An 11,436-nucleotide genomic window follows, 5' to 3' on the forward strand; every position below is an offset into this window, starting at 1 on the left:
TTTCGTGTTTCCAGGTTTTAAATCATTAAGTTAGCATATCATATAGATATAGAACATGTGTTTAGTTGATTTTAAAAGTCAAGTTAGAAGGATTAACTTTTGTTTGCGAACAAGTTTAGAATTAACTAAACTATGTTCTAGTGATTACAAGTTTAAACCTTCGAATAAGATAGCTTTATATGTATGAATCAAATGATGTTATGAACATCATTACTACCTTAAGTTCCTTGGATAAACCTACTGGAAAATAGAAAAATGGATCTAGCTTCAACGGATCATTGGATGGCTCGAAGTTCTTGAAGCAGAATCATGACACGAAAACAAGTTCAAGTAAGATCATCACTTGAAATAAGATTGTTATAGTTATAGAAATTGAACCAAAGTTTGAATATGATTATTAACTTGTATTAGAATAATAACCTACTGTAAGAAACAAAGATTTTTTTAGGTTGGATGATCACCTTACAAGATTAGAAGTGAGCTAGCAAACTTGAAAGTATTCTTGATTTTATGTAACTAGAACTTGTAGAATATATGAAGAACACTTAGAACTTGAAGATAGAACTTGAGAGAGATCAATTAGATGAAGAAAATTGAAGAATGAAAGTGTTTGTAGGTGTTTTTAGTCGTTGGTGTATGGATTAGATATAAAGGATATGTAATTTTGTTTTCATGTAAATAAGTCATGAATGATTACTCATATTTTTGTAATTTTATGAGATATTTCATGCTAGTTGCCAAATGATGGTTCCCACATGTGTTAGGTGACTCACATGGGCTGCTAAGAGCTGATCATTGGAGTGTATATACCAATAGTACATACATCTAAAAGCTGTGTATTGTACGAGTACGAATACGGGTGCATACGAGTAGAATTGTTGATGAAACTGAACGAGGATGTAATTGTAAGCATTTTTGTTAAGTAGAAGTATTTTGATAAGTGTATTGAAGTCTTTCAAAAGTGTATAAATACATATTAAAACACTACATGTATATACATTTTAACTGAGTCGTTAAGTCATCGTTAGTCGTTACATGTAAGTGTTGTTTTGAAACCTTTAGGTTAACGATCTTGTTAAATGTTGTTAACCCAATGTTTATAATATCAAATGAGATTTTAAATTATTATATTATCATGATATTATCATGTATGAATATCTCTTAATATGATATATATACATTAAATGTCTTTACAACGATAATCGTTACATATATGTCTCGTTTAAAAATCATTAAGTTAGTAGTCTTGTTTTTACATATGTAGTTAATTGTTAATATACTTAATGATATGTTTACTTATCATAGTATCATGTTAACTATATATATATATATATATATATATATATATCCATATATATGTCATCATATAGTTTTTAGAAGTTTTAACGTTCGTGAATCACCGGTCAACTTGGGTGGTCAATTGTCTATATGAAACATATTTCAATTAATCAAGTCTTAACAAGTTTGATTGATTAACATGTTGGAAATATTTAATCATGTAAATATCAATCTCAATTAATATATATAAACATGGAAAAGTTCGGGTCACTACAGATGTGATGTATATGACAAACAGATGTAGGATGCCATTTTCTCCATTTGTTGGCGTGAATCATCACCGTCAGTCGATACTATTTGGAGGTGCGTTACTAGAGAATGAAAAAGAAGAAACATTTGTTTGGCTAATTCAACAATTATTTAAGTGAAAGTTTAACATGTACCCAACTGCAATAATTACTGATCAAGATAAAGCGGTGATCAATGCCAAAAAAAGTTTTTCCTAATGCCCGTCATCGATATTGTGCATGGCACATTAAGAAGAATGAATTGGAACATCTTGGGCCTCTTAAAGCACGTTATAGTGATTTTAAAGATATGTACAAACAGTGGGTTAAGAGTCATACAACGGATGAATTTGAAACTCGATGGAAAATTATACGTGATAAGTATAACCTTCAAAGTCACAACTTGTCAAACGAGATGTATAACCAACGTACCCGTTGGGCTAAAGTCTTTTTAAAAGATTGTTTTTTTGCTGGAATGACAACAAGTGGAAGAAGTGAGAGTATTCATTCCTACTTTGACGGATATGTTACTTCCAATACTATGCTTAACGAATTTGTAGTCCAATATGATAAAGCTGTGGAGTTTCGACGAGCTGCTGAAGAAGATGAAGACTTCAAAACCATGAAAACTAAGGCGGTTCTTTCTTCAGTTAACCCAATAGAAGAGAAAGCAGGCACGCGTTATACAAGCAAGATGTTTTATGTTTTTCATAAAGAATGGATACAAAAATTATACTCATGAGACTTTAAGTAAAAGCTAAGAAGAGATCCAATATAAAGTTGGTCTAGTTAATATTGAGAAGATGTATTGGAGAACTGTGAACATTCGATTTTCAGATAAGTTAGATGTCACATGTTCTTATTCCAAGTTTGAAACATTTGGAATTTTATGTAAACATATCTTGTATGTTTTGAAGAAGAAGCATGTTGAGAATCTTCCTGATCACTATATCTTTCCAAGGTGGACACTTGATGCTAGGTACAGAGTAGATAATTATAACAATAGACTTGAAGATAATGAAAAAATAGTTAGTGCCTTAAGTTTGTGGTGTGTTCAATCGAAATATGTGAAAGCGGTCGAACAAGCGAAAGAGTCACCCTCTGCCATGAAGAAACTAGATACTCTTTTGGAGAAGTTTTTAGAGGAACATACGATTCACAAAAACTCGCCACAAATTGACAATCCTTCACGAGATTCCAATGCAAGTAGTTCCCAAGTAAACATGATGCCTCAAATATCCGTTCGGGATCTCCAGCACCTGTTACAGCAATTGTGACTTCTAAATTGTGGTACTTATCGGGTTCTTTATAACAGAATGAAAGTTTAGTCTATTGTCACTCAAGCATTTTATCAAACATCTTATATGCATCTAATCAAGTACTCACAGCCATACAACACGTGTTATGTCACACAATCTCATGAAGTGTTGAAGTGAATTTACTGAATCAACATATGATTGAACGTCAGAAACACATAATTAACAAAAGGTAGAAACAATCGATCTAAGTTTTGTAGGGAACAAACTAAATTAATCAAATTTACCTGATATCGTTGTGGGTGATCACAATGAAAGTAAGCATTCTGATCAATGTGTGAATATAAAAAAGGTAGGAGAAATTGAAGAATAAAAAATTAATTATGATTTGGTACGCAATGACATAAATGAATCGAATTTAATAACCTGCAATTGATGTATTTGATCGGAATGAGTTTAGAATACGGAATTGAAGAACGCAAAAAGACAAATACGTTGGTATCACGAGTGTATCGTCGTTAAGGATAAGAAATTTGGGAGGAATATTGCAGCCATATGTGAAACTTGATTATAGGCGGTAGTTATTGGATTTCCAATTTTTACATCAAAACTACGTAGTATTTGGTGGGTTTGCATACAAGCTTATATGGTGCTGTTACTCATATTCACTTTTCCCTTATATATATATATATATATATATATATATATATATATATATATATATATATATATATATATATATATATATATATATATATATATATATATATATATATATATATATATATATATATATATGGCTATGCTACTTTATTCGTGCGCCCAAGGTATGCCTGCATCCAAGATGAGCCGCTTATATCCTTAAACCAGATAAAGCGTCGGGAGTTGATCCAAGATGAGCCGCTTATATCCTTAAACCAGGTAAAGCCTCGGGAGTTGAGCATAGTCCATCCTATCAGAATCATGATAGCCTAGTTCCTCGTGACATGCTAATCGAGAAATCAATTAGTAGGGAATCTAGTGTTTACACCAAGGTATATCTATCCAATGAGTGTCTCGCAATCATTCCAACACTACGTTATCTTAAATCATGGTGAACCACGTCTTCTTTGTCCTTAGTTGTTGCATGCTAGCTAGCTTATTTTAATTATATTTCTTTAATATTTTAAATACAATTATAAATCAAATCAACCCAACTATTGCCTTTACATAATTTGATATTACGGATAAAGTGGTGTCTAGAATAAATCGGTTGAACTTGGTTGTTGGATTTTTCAAATAGTCGCCAATTTATTGGGACCAAAAGAATCCTGCCTCTCCACACAAGGTGTACCTGGCCACTAGTATTGGATACTAAATTGTGTATAAACCCAATCTTAATTACTAAATTATCTGAATAAGCTCCGCTTCAAATTCGGCTGATCAAGGAACGACCCTAGGTCATATTTGCCCTTGCTAAGCCATAGGAAGGAATAATAGATTTAGGGCAAGCATATATAAATTTAACAATCAACTTCTTCTGTTGATATCCTGAATTGACGTTTTGCAACCTAAAGACACCGCATAAATAAACCGTCTGATTCGGGCATATCATGGGGTTTCATATATTGTCATTGATCTAGGTTTCATTTCGGTTTGGGTGTTAGATAGTAACGGTGGAATGTTCCAAAATATATCATCTGGTTCGGGATTATACTTAATTGGCTGGTCATAAGTTGATTTTGGATTGACGTATTCATCTTCGTAATCATCATCACTATCAAAATACACAACTTGTTCAAAATACACAATCAGCTTAAACATATCACCTTCTTCGTACTTCGAATCGGGATCTAAAGAATGTCCTCCCATCTTGTGTCTATATTTCATTACAACCTTCGCCAAATCTTTCTCAAATGGATACGTTAGTTCACAAGCTAAACGCTCCGTGTGTATGCAAACCCATACATCACAGTCACCATACAATCCACTCTGCTGAGGTGTGTCGATATAAGTGAATGTATATGGCATCGAAACCAGTGGTGGAGGAGTGTAACTAATAGCCCTCAAGAACTCCGGCAGACATTGACCCAACTCAGAAACATAAAAAGTGAGGTCTTGAATTGTTTTATGCTTGATAAAACTATCATAAACGACGACGGTGAAGTCCTTCAGATCAAGAACAATAAGCACCCAGTGATTGGCATCTTCCAACGGTGTTGGGAATAGGACCTACCTATTAAATTTAAACATATAAGTGTAAAGTATATATATAAAGTATATTTATATATGTATGTATATTTAAACTGTATATGTAAAAGGATACTAACCTTCTGACACTTCAACCAATGTGGGAAAGGGAGTCTCGTACCGGCATAACATGTGATATCGGTATTGGTGTAATCTGGGTCAACTGTTATACCCGACTTAAAAACCCGCATCCACTTAATCATGTCCACCGGCATGATCGCACATCTTTGACGATTCTTTAACGGCTGAAAATCCATTTGATCTAAACGGTAGCTCCACCGCAACAACATAGATGCCCAACCATTAATATTCTGCAATTAACAAGGAGTTCGTCAATATTATTATAGACATTTAAATTTACGATATTAATATTAAGTTTATAAAAACTTACAAAGTTATCTAGCCACCCGCCTTCAAATTTACCATAGATCCGCTCCCAAAACTCGTCAGTACTGAATATAAATCCATTGGATAGGCCCCGAACAAATACTGAAAGGCACTCGACATTTGGATCGATCATCTTTTCCGGTGTCGTAGGGCCTTTCAGATTCCTTTCATTCGCATATATGGTGGGAGTCCTGGGATAGATAAATCCAGATTCATGAATTAAACCGTCAATGATTTCTAGAATAAAAGTATCAGCATCTACCGGAACCTTTTGTCTCCTAATCCACTGTTGTTTTATCGGCATTTCTTTCTCGGGTGTGTCAACCTTTTTACCAACCCTTTTCATTATCTGTGATGGTGTAACGTAAGGAGACATCCTAGACCTTGTAACCCGACGGTCCCTTTTGCTTTTCCTCTGAATTACCGGTGAAGCAACCTTCACACTAGCGTATGGAGACATACTAACCTTCCTCTGAATCACCGGTGATTGCAAATCTTTCTTGGTTTTTTGAACTTCTATATCTGACACCCATCCACCAATGAAATCACCATCATCTTGTCAAATAAAATAAATAAATAAATAAATAAATACATTTTAAGTAATAGAATAGCCTGCATATAGTCGACCTTAATTCTCGTCGACTTTAGTGTTATTATACTATGGTCGACCCCAAAAGTGGTCGACTATAATGTATTATTGTGACAGTCGACCCCTTGTATGGTCGACTATTCCACTGTCATTCTGCACTACTTTATTTCACCATCACCATAGAGTTTATACTTAAAATTTATACACTAGGAATTATAAAATAAGAAATTTACATGTACTTGTTGTTGTTGAAGATTCTGTAACATACCATAGAGATTTAAAATACTTTTCTGATGCTTGGCTCTAGAATGATGTAAACCCTGCACTATCTTTAGTGTCTCACGTGTAACATAGATGCCAGTCTCAACCCGATCACTCATCACCTTCATCTCCTGGGCATGTTTCTTTTCCTGATCATCTAATCTCTTTGCCAGTTTCTCTATCATATCCGTCAACTCCTTCTTCGACTCATCATAAATTGTATTTGGACCATCACTTTTATTCATCAGAACTTTAGCATCGGGGGTTCTTGAAATAATTCACACTAGCCACCCACCACTCACACTTAACCTCTGTCTTGGTAGGTCTCCAATGAATAAGAGGTCGTTCTTCATTAGGGATATCCTTGTGTTATATACATATACAAGTTTACATACATACACATATACATACGCATATACAGTTTACATATACATACACATATACATATACATACTCATATACATATACATACACTTATACATATACATACACTTATACATATACATATATAGATTACATATACATACACATGCACATACACATATGCATAGACATACCGGGAGTTGCATCAACTCAACGTACTCATTCCAGCCCATGATTTTCTTCTTCCATTTTTCGTGGAGTCCACGAGGGATGCCATCACTAACCGTCTTGAAAGCGTATGCTTCTATTCGGTTTTTGTATGCCTCCCATATCCACATCTTCAAACAAATGACAAATTCGGTTAAATGAGAAACATGTTATATGAATAACATTTATAAGTACATATTAATACCTTAAACGCCCAAGTGAAGCCGCTCAAATGGTATGTCATCACCCCCTTCCGGTTTTTGTGCTGCCCTGTCTTTATAAGGTACCAAAACAGGATGCAATTGATTATAAAGTTTGGTCCATATGAAAGAACCCCACGTATACTTGTTCATCAACTCAAAGTCCTCTATTATAAGAAGCATATCATCGTTTACACCATCCCGCAACTGCTTGCCAAGGAAGCATAAGTTAATTATCAACGCAATCACGACTATGACCTTATCCTTGTCATTTCCTTTCAACTCATCTTTAAAAAAACTGTCGTGAAACTCTGAAAGATGGCGGGGACCACTATGTCATTTATTAAAAACACTAGATGAAACTGAGTGGTCAAAATCTGACCTCTCTTAACCTATCCAATCTATAAATGATGTAACCAGACCAAACCGCATCCCGGTAACCAAGCAAAACTCACGTCGACCGCACCTAATGACATGATCTCGAGTAGCTCGAAACCATAGCTCTTCTGGCTCCTCACATATTTCGCGTCCGTTGATTACAAAGTTTTTCAGACGGTCAATCTGATTCATTAATAAGCAGTGTATGTATCCCGGATCATTGTCATCGCACTTTATATCTAACCAATGACCAAAACACGTTTATCTAAAAACCTTTGTCTGAGCTGGAGTGAGTTTGTTTTTAATTTCACGAATAAGAGACATCTTGCATCGGATAGTGACCTCCGCCTCGAACCAAACTTGTAAACAAACAATGTATATGTCATTATGCGATTAACACAAGATTCGAGTATACATATACATATAGAATCTATACGAATTACCCTATATGTTGATATACATACATATACAGTATATACATACATATGCAGTTACATATAGATACATATACATATACATTTAACTATACATACATATAGATACAAATAAATATACATTTAAATAAGGATACAGTTTCATATATATACATATACATATACAGTTACATATACATACATTTACATACACACATGTAGTTACATATACACACACATATACATTTACATTTACATTTACATTTACATATACATACATACACATTTACATACAGTTACATATACACAAATATGCAGAAGACGATCGAATTAGGGTTTACCTCCACATCTGTCATCTTTGGCAGTACTCTTCGATCGAAATAGGGTTTATCTTTGAATTAGGGTTTATCTTTGAAATTGATATTTGATAATCAGGGATGATGATCGAATTTAGTGTATCTGCAATGAATCATGGTTGATGGTTCATATCTAGGGCTTGTGGAGAAAAAATTTCTATTTTGACATGTGGAACTCACTATTTTAGTTTTAATATGGATAATCGACCAACATTAAGGTTGCCCGTGCTTTTTCGGTCGACTATAGTGGTCGACCTACCTAACATGGTGGTCGACCAACACCTTTATATACTATGGTCTACCACCTTGAAAAATGTTGAGGTCGACCATACAATATGGTAGTCGACCACCATGCTGGTCGACCTAATGGTGTAAAAAGACAAATTTTTTTTTTAAAAGTGTATTTTGGACGAAAACTTTAAAAAGGTGTATTTTGGATAATTTCCCATTACGTTTTTGTCATTTCACTAATACACAAAAGAGTATACAAACCCCTATTGCAAATCGATATTTTGAAAAAGACATAAAAACCGGTTCCAAAAGTGTTTAGAAACCGGTTTTTGAGTGACACAGAAATTGGAGAACGATTTTTTCAAAAAACTGGTTTCGAAAGTGGACTTTGCAACCTGTTTTTTTAATAAAAACCGGTTCTAACATTAGTAACCTCTTTTTTTAAAAACCGGTCTCAATTCTCATACTTTAGAATCCTGTTCAATTATAAAACCTGTCTCATTTCTCCAAAATATTTTGAAGTGTTTGCAGGCGGGACTTTTGACCTATAGGCCGGATTTTTTCTAGTTTTTTTCATATGTCTATTTATTTTTACATTCCCCACTTTATACCAACAAACAAAAATTCAAACACTTTCAATTAATGTTTTTTTCATATACCTAATATTTACTGTATGTAGACATGTAAATCCTTGGTCACTACTAACTTTCAATTATGGTTTTAATTAGTTGGCCTGGTGCTATGAACGTGTTGGAGTTTTGCAAAGACTTGCTAGCTTGGAGGTGAGTTTTGAGCTTGAATCTTCTTTAAATAATAACTTAAAGCCTTAAACCTGCATAATGAAGAGTGAAGACTCGCTAGCTTGGAGCCTTACATAATTATTTGTCACTGATCTACACTTGTTTTATATGTTCTTATGTTTTTGTATCTTCTCTTGTAATCTTCATGTATGTAGCTATTTTGTATATGATTTGTAAAGTTAACCTTGTTTTAGAAATTTTGTATATGATTTGTAAAGAGTTTATGATTGTTAGTTCTAGACAAAGGATACTCAAAGACGCATTGTAATTAATTCATCCATTGTTGTTAACAAAGCTGCAAATTGAATTCATATGCTTCTAGTGTGTTCGTATAACAAATTTTTTTAAAAGAAAAAGCAAATTGGTTTCATATAAAAAACAGGTCTCTATTCTAAAGAAACGAAACATGTTTTTTTTTAAGAAAATCGGTTTTGAAGGTTAGGTTTAGAAACTAGTTATAAAACCGGTATTTACTTTCCAAGCCCCTACCTTTGCAAACCGGTTTCGAAAGCCCAAAAAACCGATCTCGAATTTCCTTTTTTGTAGTAGTGTTTATTAGTTTATGTATATTTGTATTATATCTATATATATTTATATATTTATATTTAAGTGTACCAATTTTATAATTATGTTGGGTTATTAACATATACCACTTAAAATGATTTCGTCCCCGAAATTGACAAAATAATATAAAGTAGTAAATTTACTACATTATCGTTTATTCTCGGTTATTACAGTCTTGATGCAAGTGGTCGGCAAATTTTGGCATTAATGCAAAAGTGCACATCCGTCATACGTCAAATGGCGTATGATATTTGTCAGTATTTATACTTTTCATGCACAAGAACATGGTTTACCGGGTATGCTTGATATTATTGACTGTATGCATGGGGAGTGGAAGAATTGTCATGTTGCGTAACATATACAGTATACTATGGGTGATAAAAAAAAGATCTGTCAATTTTTCTTCTTGAAGCAGTCGCTTCTCAAGATATGTGGATATGACATGCATTATTTCGTATGTCATGCGAACAAGGACATTAGTGTATTATATTATTTAAGGTTGTTTAACACTATAAAAATTGTCACTGCTCCACCATCACTGTTTGATGTAAACGTACATTACTACGAGAAAGGGTATTACCTTGGTAATGGTAGATACCCAGATTGAGCTATGTTGGTAAAAGCACCCAATTCATGCTCCAACTTACGAAATCTTTGAATTTCAACCAAATTAGAAGACATATGTATGCTTGTGTTGTATTGCACAATATGATTTAAGAAGATAATAATAATGTGATTGGAGGTAGAATAAAGAATGATTGCTAACCCAATAAACCTACCACGACGGTTAGATAGGAATTTGTGAGATCGAGATGCAAAGATTGTGGCGACCCAGAAATTTCCGACCAAATTTAAACTTAATCTTTATATGTTTTCGACACGATGAGCAAAGTCTGTAAGGTTGAGTCTCAAAATTTTTTGAATTGTTTCATATATTCAATTACCTTTGACTGTGACCTCGACGATTCACGAACAATTAATTGTAAATAGATATGTGTATGTATATATAAATAATATTTCAAAATATAAATTGAGGTATTATATATTGTTGTTATTAGAAATTAATAAAATAAAAATAGGATATCATAATAATTATTATTTAAAATATATCTCTATATATAAATAAAGTATATTAAATATATATTTTGTGATTTCGAATCTATTTAGTAAACGACAAGTAACACTCAATTACCATTCGATTGATATTAAACAAGTTTAAATTCGAACTTATATGGTGATCCGAAAATGAGTTCTATAAATTTTAGGCTTATTAAAAATGTATTTAGGACCTAGTTATTAAATTTTAAAACTTTTTATATTTTACTTGGGGTTGGGAGTGAATAATTAATGTAATATTTATTTAATAGTTAATGATCGAATTTTATACCATAATGACCAAAATAAATAAATATAATTAATTTAAAAATTTGGAATTTTTCTGTGAACTTTTATCCGCCACTAATTTACAACGGAGTACGATATTCCAGTCCGTGATGAACTGTTGGCATAAGAATACAATATTGATGGCTACACTGTTTGAGCCTTGTGCACGTTTATTTATCGATGAGTTATTTATTAGTTTTACTATTAGGCTTTATATATATATAATATATATAATATATATATATATATATCAT

The 11,436-nt window shown here is 32.9% G+C and overlaps 2 protein-coding genes across 2 annotated transcripts; both read left to right on the forward strand.

Moving 5' to 3' along the window:
• The first annotated feature begins 1,761 nt into the window (after window positions 1-1,761).
• LOC139889461 (protein FAR1-RELATED SEQUENCE 5-like) lies at window positions 1,762-2,307 on the forward strand. Its single transcript, XM_071872412.1, has one exon. The coding sequence runs from the start codon at window positions 1,762-1,764 to the stop codon at window positions 2,305-2,307; it is 546 nt and encodes a 181-aa protein (XP_071728513.1).
• Window positions 2,308-2,368: 61 nt separating this feature from the next.
• On the forward strand, window positions 2,369-2,842 carry LOC139889462 (uncharacterized). Its single transcript, XM_071872413.1, has one exon. It carries the CDS (start codon window positions 2,369-2,371, stop codon window positions 2,840-2,842), a length of 474 nt encoding a protein of 157 aa, XP_071728514.1.
• The last annotated feature ends 8,594 nt before the right edge of the window (window positions 2,843-11,436 follow it).

The sequence above is a fragment of the Rutidosis leptorrhynchoides genome, chromosome 2, assembly GCF_046630445.1.
Source record: "Rutidosis leptorrhynchoides isolate AG116_Rl617_1_P2 chromosome 2, CSIRO_AGI_Rlap_v1, whole genome shotgun sequence".
NCBI classification, from domain to species: domain Eukaryota; kingdom Viridiplantae; phylum Streptophyta; class Magnoliopsida; order Asterales; family Asteraceae; genus Rutidosis; species Rutidosis leptorrhynchoides.

Bases quoted from the DNA above. Each gene is read 5' to 3' on its own strand.
- LOC139889461 (XM_071872412.1), top strand. From the start codon at position 1,762: ATGCCAAAAAAAGTTTTTCCTAATGCCCGTCATCGATATTGTGCATGG.
- LOC139889462 (XM_071872413.1), top strand. From the start codon at position 2,369: ATGTATTGGAGAACTGTGAACATTCGATTTTCAGATAAGTTAGATGTC.